General features: G+C 45.0%; 1 protein-coding gene across 1 annotated transcript in view; it reads right to left on the reverse strand.

Moving 5' to 3' along the window:
- Window positions 1–12,665, reverse strand: part of Hunk (hormonally up-regulated Neu-associated kinase) — a 125,982-nt gene that overhangs the window by 14,948 nt on the left and 98,369 nt on the right. The window contains 2 exon segments of the mRNA XM_008835983.3: window positions 4,354–4,612; window positions 9,341–9,503. Coding sequence (XP_008834205.1) covers window positions 4,354–4,612; window positions 9,341–9,503 — 422 coding nt within the window.

Below are 12,665 nucleotides of genomic sequence, written 5' to 3' on the forward strand. Positions count from 1 at the left end.
AGAAGTAAAGGCAAGAGTAATTAGCATTACAAGTTCTAGACAGGGAACTAGAAAAAAGTCAGAACAGGGCAATTTTCAAATGTTCACATGAAAATCCATTGGAATTTCTCGACAAGGGCTTCCAAAAGCATCCCTCTATAAGGTTCCTCCTCATTTTTCCAAAAGAGAAATTTAAAAAAACTTAATTCAGCTTTATTTGTCTCCTAAGAACTGGAATGAGGAAGTAAGAAGCCATTCGTGCACTCGGACAGGAAATAGCTTCATGATATCCTTAGAGGATGTGGCCTTCGAGCCATACACCACCAATGTTTTCATGAAATGCAGCTACAAGCTCCAGTCCCTGTCTCCCTCTTCCACCCTCACATCTGCCGTGGGTCTGTCCCTTCCTCCTGTGCCAGCCAGTGGCAACTGAGGCAAAACTCAGAGGCTCTAAAATGGCTGCACTTGTGAAGCCTGGGCCATCTCCAACCTTCCTAATGCTCTTTCTAACCAGCCCCATTCCACTCTCCAGGTTCCAACAGAGATGAGCTGGCCAATCTAGTAATAGCCTGCAATTCAATTAAACAGAAGTACTGTTGCTCTTTGGAGAAACAAATGGATCACAGAAAGCTGAAATGCAGTTTGCCCATTAGTGTTCCGATTTAAATCTCAACCGTTCAATATTTCAACAAATGTTTAAAACGTTCACCATGTGTTTTCTGGCCAAGTGGAAATAGCTATCAGAGAAAGACTCTCTGAGAGATAGGGCCCTTTTCCATCAGGGTTCTGACACTTTCAGACGCAACCACAGAAGGCTGGATGTGAGAGCAATGTGAAGTAGAGACAGGGCAAAGGGGTGGGGAGGCTACTCAGGGCGCAGACAGAGGGCACTCAATACTGATTTGTGTTGTTATTTGAATCCAATACAGACCAGGAAGCGAGGGGGCTAGCAGTGAATTCTGCATGCCCTGGATTCCAGCAAGGTGACCCACTCAGTGCAGGTGGCGGGGAGAGATCCCTCCTCACTCTCTGGTGCTGATGATGCCTTTTGCATGCAATACCGAAGGCACCACAGTAGTTATCACACCTGGAATATTCTTCTTCAGTTGCTCATCCTAGTTCAATCCATTTTATGATGCCTGGGACAAGGTCCATTTGATTCTTTCAACTTAGCAAATATTTTAGAGTAGTTAAACCATGCCAGACACCATCCAGGCTCCAGGGATATTGACTCAGTCCTTGCTTTTATGGAACTCATGGACCAAGCTGGGAAAGAGTCGTTCATCAGGTGATTCCCTCAAACCAATGAAAAAGTGACAATGAGACCAGCCCTGTGTGCAGAGCGTAGCGTGACATTGCATCAGAAGGAATGGGGATCTGGTGGCAGAGGTTGGGAAATGGTAGGGATCCACAAGGGAAGATACACAGGCACTGACTGGGCAAAGGGAATGAAGGAGAAGATTCAGAAAGAAGAATAGAATAGGCGGGGCACAGTCCTGGAAGGCAGAGGGAGAAGAAGCCCCCCACCCCAAACCCAGGGGAACAGGCTCAAAGCAAGAGGCAGGGTTGGGTTTCTTCTGGGTGTGGGCTTGGGATGTGAGACAGATGCCAATGGAAAATGACCTGCCAGTCACGGAGCCTCCATAGGCTTCAAGAAGGGAAGTGACATGATGTGACTGCACAGTGACAAACTTGCTCTGGTTACTGTGTGGAAGAGTGGACAGTAGCCACCAGGGAAGAAGGGGACCAGGAAACCATGGTAGAAGTCTAAGGAAGAGGAAGGAGGTTGGGACCAAGTGGAGGATGGCGACCGGAGAGCAGAGAGCTAGCTCAAAGGGCTCAGGAGTCAGACAGCGAGCCTTGGTGAGGGGCTAGATCTGGAGGTGAAAAAGCTGAGGCTCAAGAAGGGTGCTGCAGGGATGGAGAGATGGCTCAGCGGTTAAGGGCACTGGTTGTTCTTGCAGAGCACCTGGGTTTGATTCCCAGCACTCACATGGCAGCCAACAACCATCGATAACTCCAATTCCAGGGGATCTGACATTCTCTTCTGACCTCTTCGGGCATTGCACGACACAGGTACACTTACACACATTCAGGCAATACACTACACTAGTACACATATAATAAAACTAATAAAAGTTGTTTTTTTTAAAAAAGAAGAATGCAGCATTTCTATCCTGGGCCCCTAGGGAGGACAGGGCCACCACTGAGGATGACAGGGGAATGTCTGGTTCTAGACATGTTAAACTGAGACACATCCATTCATGCAACAGGAGGCAAACACGGAGTAGGAACTGGTCAAGGGGTCTGGGGCTCAGGGGGAACCAGATCTCTACTCCACTTTCCTACTTTCAGGCTGAAAGCCTTGCATGGATTTATAGCTCAGGCTCTGCTAAGGCAACCTACCCCGTAGAGGCTCTTCTCCATCTTTTTATCCTGCAACCCCAAGGTCTCAGAGGAAGGAGGCACCCAGCCTGGGGTCACGGCAAATTCCACCCAACCCTCCCTCTGACTCTCACTCCTCCCTCCTCCCCCGCCATGTCCTCCTAAGAATGCCACGTTCTCCCTCCTTTCATTTCAGCCCCACTGTGATGCCCACTGTCTTTCCTCTCCCCTGCTCCCCTAGTCCATGCAGTGAGTCCTCTGCCTTCTGTCTCCTTAACATTGCTCATCCCCGCATCCTCAAGACAATTGCTCAGCTGACTCTGATGAGCTTTGTCCACAACATGGTTGGTTCCCTGTCCCCAAAGCCTCCCTCCCTCCTGGCTCTCCTGTCCCTTCTCTGAATATTCCTCATTATCAATTTCTCTGGTTTCTCCTCCCCTACCCCTAGGCTCTGCCTAGAATGGGCAGCCACTGTCCCCAACCTCCAGCTTCACGGTTGGCCCCATCCCCAAGCTCCTGCCCTTTCACACTCAGCAAAGTCACTGCACCTTAGACAGAGCCAAGTAAACCACAGAGAGATGCCTCCCTAGCAACATGTGAGTTGCATAAGGTCTGGATGAAATCTTGAGATAGGGAAAGGAAAGAGGGAGTGGCCAGAGACTAGAGGAGGAGCCTTTTCTAGTCTCTGCTTCAATGAAGGGATTCCTGAGTTTTCTGGAAAGATCCAGTGACAGGGGCCATGATAGATCCTATATGGAAAATGGATGTGGCTCCTTGAAAGGGCACTGTGCAAGAACACCCCATGTGACCCTGGCAGGCAGGAAGCCCTGTGCTCTGGCTCTGGGTCTGAAATCTATAGCAAAACCTCCTCACAATGGGTCCAAGGTTGTAATGATCTGCTATAGGACACTGGTTTTGATCACCATCAAAGATCCTTGGTATTTTGCTCTTAAGTTGCAAACAATCTCAAGACCCCAGGGATAAATGATTTGGAAAGCTTACTTTCTTCCAGAACTTTCCCTGCTCCTCATCTTCCTTTTTCCTTCTCATGCGAGTCAGCTAACTTTGAGTACCTCACCTTTTGTTTCCAACTGTGAATGCTCAACAGAATCATAAGAGACCTTTCCAAACTACCTACCCTGAAGAACTCCAAGTCACCATGTCACAGAGATATTGGCCCATCAATGCTTACTGCAGCACTATCCATAATAACTAAGCTATGAATGAACCTAGGAGTCCAACAGAAGAATGAATAGAGAAGATGCGGTACATAAACATAATGGGGTGTTTTTTCGTCCATAAGAAGAACAAGCTATATCCTTTACAGGAAAAGGGATGCAACTGGAGATAATCATATTAAGAAAATTAAGGCAGGGGGCTGGAAAGATGGCTCAGCGGTTAGGAGCACCGGCTGCTCTTGCAGAGGACCCACATGGTGGCTAACAATCGTCCGTAACTCCAGTTCCAGGAGATCTGATGCCCTCTTCTGACCTCCTCAGGCATTGCATGACATGGATGCAGTTACATACATGCAGACAATACACTCATATGCATAAAAATAAAATATTTTTTTTTAAAAAAATATTTCCCAATGGATCTCCTCAACTAGTGATATGGTGTGTGTCTTGGTGATAGAGGAATGGCAATGGAGTTGTAGTATACATACATCAGTAGGATAGGCAGTAGACCTGAAGTGACATGGAAGGTGGCCATGAATGTGTTATGAATTTTGTAGTGAGAATTGTTTCTTTTATAGAAGATATTATTGTCCTCATTAAAACGTTGCATTTTTGAAGTGTTCTGCAGCATAAAGACATCACGTGGGAATGATGGGACTGAGGCTCTTACATCATCCATACCTCTGTCTTAGAACCTGCAATTGGTTAACTGCCTTGTAGCATTGCTTTTCTTAGGTAAATTGTGAGGATGAAAGTACTTCTGCGGAAAATATTGCGGCAGCCAAAGGAGTCTTTGTCGGGGAAGCCTGACGTGGAGGCCTCCCGGTGATAAGGGAGGCTGGGCGCTGTTTGTGCGAGGGCAGGTTCTTGTCCAATTTCTTAGAAAATGGTCGATGAAGAAAATCCCCTCTTTTCTCTTGTTCTTTGGGCTTTTTATCCTGCACAGCATGGAATTCAAAGTCTCTTGTCCAGGTATCCAGGGAGGCCTCATAGGGTTCCTAGGTGGCTCGGCACTTCTCTATCTGGTAGAACTGGGTCTTGTAGCAGGTGCTATCTTGGATGTCAGATTTCTATCAGAGAAGAAAAGAAAAGGTAAGGTTTTAGTCTTGGGAAATGGAAACGTCCATTACAGTCATGAATTTTTCAACCAGTGGCTAGTTGAGAAAGTATCAAAAATGGCAGTCCTACTCCAGGATGCGGCAGGAGGAGAGCCGGGAACCCAGAGTCAGGCAGTGTACTTCTGCCTCGGCTCTGCTAGCAAAGTGTCAGGTGACCCTGGGCCAACTCTGCTCCTTACCAGGCAGCAGTTCCTCCATCTGCCCAATATTTACTCTAGGTGAGAAAGCAGAAACCAAACAGTTAAGTGGGAAGAACAACCTACTTATCAAACTAAGTAGGACACAGATCATACATGTCTGATTATTTAAAATAGTAGGTAGGGGACTGGGAATATAGCTCGGTTGACAGTGCTTGCCTAGCCCCCATGAGCTCCGGGTTCCATCACCAGCACCAAATAAAACTGGACATGGTGCTGTACACCTATAATTCCAGGACTTGGGATATGGATGCAAGGGGATCAGAAATTCAATGTCATCTTTGACTACATGGTAAGTTTGAGTCTAGCCTGGGACACATGAGACTCAGTCTCAAACAAACAAGATAAAACAAATGCAGAAAAAGAAATAGCATGAAAACATACCACCCAAAAGAAAGCCACGGCAAGCTGTGACAGAGGTTATAAAAGAGGTGGGTAAGGCCAGGTGTGGTGGTGCATACCTTTAGTCCCAGCACTTGGGAGGCAGAGGATCTCTATAAGTTCAAGGCCAACCTGGTCTAGTGAGTTCCAGTACAGGTAGAGCTACAGGAAGACCCTGTCTCTCACACAAACACAAACACACACACACACACACACACACACACACACACACACACAAAGATAAGAGGCAGATAAACACACCTAAGACTATGTGGAGATGCTATCTTGACTGGAGAGAGAGAACTAAGTGACCCATTAACTTATCAACCAACAAAGAGTTAAGGAATGTCCTTACAGGTTCCCCAACTTAAAACACATGCCCCCTGGTGTTAGGAAAAAGAAAGCAAGAGAGAAAGGAAGAAACAGCAAAGTGAGATGCTTTGCTTCACTGAGCTGGCTTTCAAAATCATATACAGTTTGTCAGCCACTGGCTCATAAGCTAACTGGGACAGTGCCTACAGGACAATTAAATCAACCACACCTGCAAATTGCTGAGTGGACTAGTTGCAATCACAGGATCAGTTCACTCTGAGTAAAAACAGTCAATTTGCCTACAACTTGGATTCTCAGCTCAGGTAAGCCCTGTGATAAGAGTTAAATATGAACACACAACAAAACAAAAACCCTTCTTCAGTTGGAACTGTATGGCTGGAGTTTCCAGGCAATGTTTTCCACAGAACAAAGCCACACTCAGCTTTGCAAGACTTGAAACTGATGCTTGATAAAGCAGAGGAGCCAGAAGCCCAGGCTAAGGAAGGCACAGCCTTAGAGCTTCGAACAGTGCCCCTCTCACTTGAGGTGAGCTGTGTCACTGTGTCTGGAAAGTGCGAATGACCAAAATTCATATGTGTAAATGTAGACGGAAACTGTTTCAAAACAAACGCCCCTCCATTTTGCTTGGTAGAACACCCAAAGTAGAATGGTCTCAATCTGCGGACTTAGCAAAGTAGCATCATCACTCAGTAATATGTAAAGCCATGAACTTTGCAATACTCAGTTCCATAAAAACACTTTAATATCTGAGCCATGTTCACCATTTGAAAATGGAAGTCAGTGTGTGAACAACTCCTCTTACTTGGGAACCATTTGAAGGCTTAACTTTTAACCTCTTGCCTGGTGGTCTCCCAATGGTTATCAGTTAGAGCCTTTATGAGTGAAAACACTGTGAGCAGACAGCTATAAGAATATGCATATTTATAATTCATCATGTACTGCTGTACTAATACATCCTCTAGACTATAAAATAACAGTACAGTAGGAATTTAAGGATAAGGTAAGAGATGTGGGACACATGGTCTGCTTGTAGAAAAGAAATGAAAAACAGTTTCAAGGCCCATATGTCTCTTAAGATCTCCTGATGAACAGAGAGCCAACTGTGGGGTACAGAAATTGTCTTACTCTGTCCTTAGCACTTAACAAAAACAATAGGAATGATATAATGCTATGGTTTGAGTGTGGCTCCCAAAAGTTCATATGCTGCAAGCTTGGTCCCTAGTGTAGCTGTGTTAGGAAGCGGTCATAGAATCTTTAAGAAGTGGGGCCTGGTGTGAGATAATTAGGCTATCAGGAACATCTTTCTTGGAAGGGACTGGTGCTGGTCTCACACAGTGAGTCAGTTGTCAAGAAAGTGGGTTGTTTAAAAAGTGAGGCTACCCACACACACTTGGCCCTTCTGCCTATAGTTATTTCCCTTCCCTCTTCTCTACCATGTTGTGACACAGCCATGGGGACTGTCCCCAGAGGCCAGATTGATTGGGCATGATCTAGACTTCTACCTTCCAAAACCATGAGATTAAATAAACCACTTTTTAAAATGAGTATTCAGTCCCTTGGGTATTTTGTTACAGCAACAGAACATAGACTAATATATACACACTACATATCAAAGCTTGACTGTAGAGCCTGTCTTTCTGGGTTTGGCATGTGTCCTAGTTAGGACATATTCCAAACTGTCAACCTGACACAGCATAGAATCAACTAAAAAAATAGTTTCAATGGAGTAATTTTATCAGGTTTGTCTGTGGGCATGTCTATGAGGGACTGTCTGGATTATTAACTGATGGAAAAGGGCCCAGCCCACTGTGGTCAGTACCATCCCTAGGCAGGTGGTCCTGAGCTACATAAGGAAGTTAGTGAGCTAGAAAGTCAACCAGAGCAGCCTTCCTCCACGGTTCTGACCTCTAGGCTCCTGCCTTGAGTTCCTGCCCAGGACTTCCCTCAATGATGGATTGTGACTTGGCAGTGTAAGTCAGATAAACCCTTTCCTTCCTAGGTTGCTTTTGATTAGAATGTTCAATCACAGCAACAGAATGAATCCTGGATCACAGGACTTCTTCAGTACTTTCCCTGTGACTGACACAGCCACAGTGGGATCATCCCACAACCTCAAATATGCAAATCTGTCCGAATCAGAAGTACCACCCATCACGGCTTACGCAGAACACTTGCTCCCTCATAAACACCACTCTCACTTTGAAAAGCATTTTAACATTTCTTCTCATATATGTTTTTCATTTGGTGGTTTACACACATATACCAAGCAAGTTCCGTGGATAATTTCTTGAGGAAGGAAAATATCCTAAGCTGAATCAGCTTAGGAACACCTGCATGTGTATCCAGCTGTTTGGCTAAACCTCCTGTCCAGCATCTTTATATATAAAGTCATATTTTCTGACTCTCTAGTCTATCTGCTAACAAGAGACACATGTGGCCATCTTGAGTTATGAATATTATTTTGGTCATTTCTGCTGTGTCAGGTGTAATATCATTTCCCCAAATGCAGGTGAATTTTCATCCAAGATAGAAACTCCAAAAAGTTTATGGGCCTATGGGTTGGTGGAATTTTGTGACACATTGGGAATTTTGTGACTTTAGCACTGAGTTATCTCTAGAAGTTTGATTTTGCCATCTAAATTCTAAATGTATTCCTCATAGAGACAACTATACACCATCAAATCTTAAGGCGCAACATAAACAGGATCGTTATCTTCATGAAAGTGAATACTCAATCAATTCTCAAACGGGCTTCCTGCCGGTCTAAGTTTCTTCAGCTGACTTTTATAAGAGCTGGTCCACACCCATGCTTCTGGGTTGATGAGAAACAGTTGTGTATAGAATCCATACTGTCTTGTAGAACTCTTTTCAAATCATCGTCCATTTAGAGAGAAGTGACATCATCAGTACAGGACGCTAAAGCATGTCAGTGCTCTTCCCCAGGGACATATGAATTGCTCTGGCCAAAATGATGAAAGGGACAACACGCCAAGGTACCACTGTCCACCCATATAGTGGGTCTCCTCACTGTACCTCACTAGTGGCCCAGGACACCTTGCCAGGGAGGTCCACTGTGTTCTTACTTTCTGGAGAAGTAAATCTAAACACTTTTTTCTTTGCATTCTGAGGTAATTTGTTTCAGGACTCTCCACAAATACCAATTCTGTACAAGTCCTTTATAGGAAATGGGGTGACATTTGCATATAAACTATGTACATTCTCCCATATCCTCTAAATCTCTTAATTCAATGGAAATGCTATGTAATTATTATTTAGAGAATAGTAAGAAAAAATTCTGCACGTTAGGCGCTAATACAATATTTTCCTAACTATTTTTGATCTGTAGCTGGCTGAATCCTGCAGACACAAAGCCTCAGATCCAGAGGGCTGACTGCAGTGACTTTTTCATAGCTCTACTTTATAAAGTAGTGTCTGCCTGCCAGGCACTGTTTCCCAACGTTTATGAACAGAAAAGACCCTGATTCCTCTAAAGTGGAGAACCAAGAGCTAAGGAGTGGTAGGGAACATAAGCTGAGAAGCTGAAGGAAATGAGGCTCAAACCCTTCACAGTCCTGACCAGGGCTTAATTCTACAGAACATCTGAAAACATCTCAGATTAGCAGCATTGCCTGAGAAGCAAGTTTTGCTGTTATTTTATCCCACATTCAAGAAACTCTACCTCATATTAGGTTAAATTAGTGGTGTGGATCAAGCGTCAGTAACATGGTAACACTGGACAGAAGAGGCCGCCTCTAGGGTCCCCACTCACCCCTGACAAATAGCGCTCAAGTTTCTTGTTTAACAGGAAGTAGATGGCAAGGATGTGGCAGGCACGGTTGGAGAGCACCGTGTTGATGACGTCACTGTTCTTGTAGCCCAGCTTCTCTGTCATGTGCAGCACCACACTTGGGGTCAGGTCTTCCAGAGAAATCCTGTGAGATGGAGACACAGAGAACCAGTCACCTCTCCGTCTTCACAGTGCGGCTCACAAACATGGCAACACAGAGATGGCCCACACAGACCCCTGTGGATAGTTGGGTTTCCTCATTCCCTCACTCCTTCACTTGATTTTTTAAGGTGAGGTCTCATGTAGATCAAGCTGGCTCAAAACTCTCTACATAGCCAAGAGAATGACTTTGAACACCTGATCTTCCAGCATCCACCTCTGAAGTGCTGAACTGCAGACGTGTGCCACCAAACCTGCTTTATGTGGTACTGGGGATTTGAATTTGGGGCTTTGTTTACGCTAGGTGGGCACTTTGACAACTGAGCTATATATCTAGGCTCACTTGGCTTTTTATTTTGAAATTTTTCATATGTGCAGAAACTGGAGGGTATATTAAACAGTGAAACGTCCATTCCTATGTTTCCCATCCATGGGATTCAGTCAATCTCAGATGGAGAATATACAGAAAAAAATGCATCTATACTAAGCATAAAGACTATAAAAGCTTTCTTATCATCATTATTCCCTAAGTAATACAAGATAACAACTATTTACACAGTATTTGGTATTGTACGTAATCTAGAGCTGATTTAAAGTATGCGGAAGGATGTGCATAGTTGATATTAAATTATGCCATTTTATACAAGGGACTTGTGCATCCCTAGATTTAAAAAAAAAATTCTGAGGGGTGTGTGCTTCCTAGAAATAATCTCCGCAGATAGAGGGATGACTTTGAGTTTTATGTGCATCACCTGGTGACTTGCTTCATCTCTGTTGTTCTTGCTGCTAAAGTGCTTTTAAAACGCAGACACCATGCCATTTCTAAACACGTCAGTATGTACTTTTACAACCAGGTGACAACCAAACCTGGTGGCACAGGCCTATCATCCCAGTTACTCAGGAAACTGAGGCAGGAGGATCACAAGCTCAAGGCCTGTCTGGGCTACAGAGTAAGTTCAAGGTCAGTGCTGGGTAATTCAGTGAGATCTTAAAGTAAAAAAGCAAGGGCTGAGACGATGGCTCAGTTGATGAAGTGGTTGCCGTGCAAGCACAAGGACATGAGTTTGATCCCCAGAACTCACACAAAAAAGCTAGGTACACACTTACGGTCCCAGCACTGGAGAGGTGGAGATGAATGGATTCCCCGAGCTCAGTGGCCACCAAGCCTAGCCTAATGGGCAAGCTCTAGGCCAATGAGAGAGCCTGTCTTGAAAATAAAGTGGACAACACCAACAAATGACACACGTAAACCGTTCCTTTGGCCGCCACCTGCACCCCCCCACATGTGCATGCCCCTCCACACACACGCTTGTACCCACCCACACAAGAAGTAAAAAGAAGGCTGGAGATACAGTTCAGAAACAGTGCTTAAGTTTGTGCGAGACCCTGGGTTCAATCCCCACTACCATAAAAGGATGGATGGATGGATGGATGGATGGATGGATGGATGGATGGACGGATGGACAGATCTAGACCCAAGGACATTTCCTACAGAAACACACCCCTAGTAGAACTGTAATAATCCCTTAATATCATCTAATATCTAGATTACACTCCAATTTTTCTGTGACCCAAAGTTCTTTCAATTAAACATTCTTTCCATAAAACATATTTCTTGGTTGTGAGTAGAACTCACACTTAGCCTGCCTTGGGGCTGGGAAGGAAGGAAGGCCAGATCATGCTTAGGAGACTGAAAGTGCTCACAGGTCCATACCCAGGGAGCCTAAGGCTCAGCTTCAAAGCAGGCTGCTCTCAGAGGTCCTGGAAGACCCTTCTTCACAGGTGTACGGTGAAATAAATCCCTTGCAATAAAATGCTGAAGAGATACTAGGATTGATTGTTTTCACTTGTTCATTCACCCACCAGACCTTGCCTCATACTGTTGACATTCCAGTAGGAAAGAGATACAAAGTAATGGAGCACTCCCGGCAGTCCTACTAACCACTCTCCTTGTCCTACTAACCACTCTCCTTATCCCGACAACAGCAAAGTAATTTTCCCCGGGTCACAAAGTAGAAAGTGGCAGTCTCAGAATTAACACAGACCAGGTCAAGTCTGGATGCTAAACCTCTACACTTGCTGCCTCTCAGTGGACACAGTGAATAGTCACAGGGAAGAATGACCCTGAGTGATGCGGCCAGGTCATCAGATAGAACATCCTCAGTCCTTGAAAAGACGAATAGTTAGGGAAAGATGGCTCAGTGGTTCAGATCACTGGCTGCTCCTGCAGAGGAGCCGGGCTCAGTTCCCAGCACCCACATGGCAGCTAGCAATTGCACATAACTCCAGTTCCAGGAAATCAAACACCCTCTTCTGGCCTTCAAGGGCATTGCATGCATGTGGTATACTTTAAGGAAAGATACAACTAGAGTACTCTGAGAAGAAGCCTGTCTCCAAAACCAGTAGCTTCCACCAGAAGTCCAAAGATTTTCTGATGGAACCTCAGACCCATAACACCTAGAAAAAACCTACAGTGTAACCCATAATAGTAAAGAAGAGGAAGCTGGCCTGCCCAGGGCATATGACCAGTTGGTAAGGTTACTGAGTACAGGATTAAGTCTCCTGACCACCACCCACCCATCAGTATAAGCCTCATGAGCTCTACCTATACTAGATTGAGCTGTGATGTGCAAAAACCCCACTCAACAGAACCATGAATCAGCCTTCCTCACTTCTGTTTGCCACAAAAATCACAAATTACAGATAGAGTGGGAGTTGGTTTGGAAGGGCTAGTGGTTAAAAAAAAAATAACATATTTTTAAAAAGAAAGAAAACAGGTGTTAGGGTGCAGCTCAGATGCATAAGCCAGGGCCTAGCATGCATGATGCTCTGGGTGCTATCCTCAAATGACTCTGGTTAAGAGCACTTGCTGCTCTTGCAGAGGACCCAGGTTCTGCTCCCAGCACCCATGCAGTGGCTCACAACAGCCTGTAAGTAACTTGTTTCAGGGGATCCAACACCCTCTTCTGTCCTCTGTGGGCACTCACACACACGCACACACAGAGGCATAAATAAAAACAACTAAACAAATAAGTAAACCTAAGCTGAAATATAAAAAATACAGCTTCTTGAGCTGGCCATGGTGGCAAAGGGCTGTGATCTTTATAATGTGAGCACTTGGGAGGCTGAAGCAGGAGGATCCCAAGTT

Source organism: Nannospalax galili, unplaced genomic scaffold (genome assembly GCF_000622305.1).
Source record: "Nannospalax galili isolate Female #2095 unplaced genomic scaffold, S.galili_v1.0 scaffold136, whole genome shotgun sequence".
NCBI classification, from domain to species: domain Eukaryota; kingdom Metazoa; phylum Chordata; class Mammalia; order Rodentia; family Spalacidae; genus Nannospalax; species Nannospalax galili.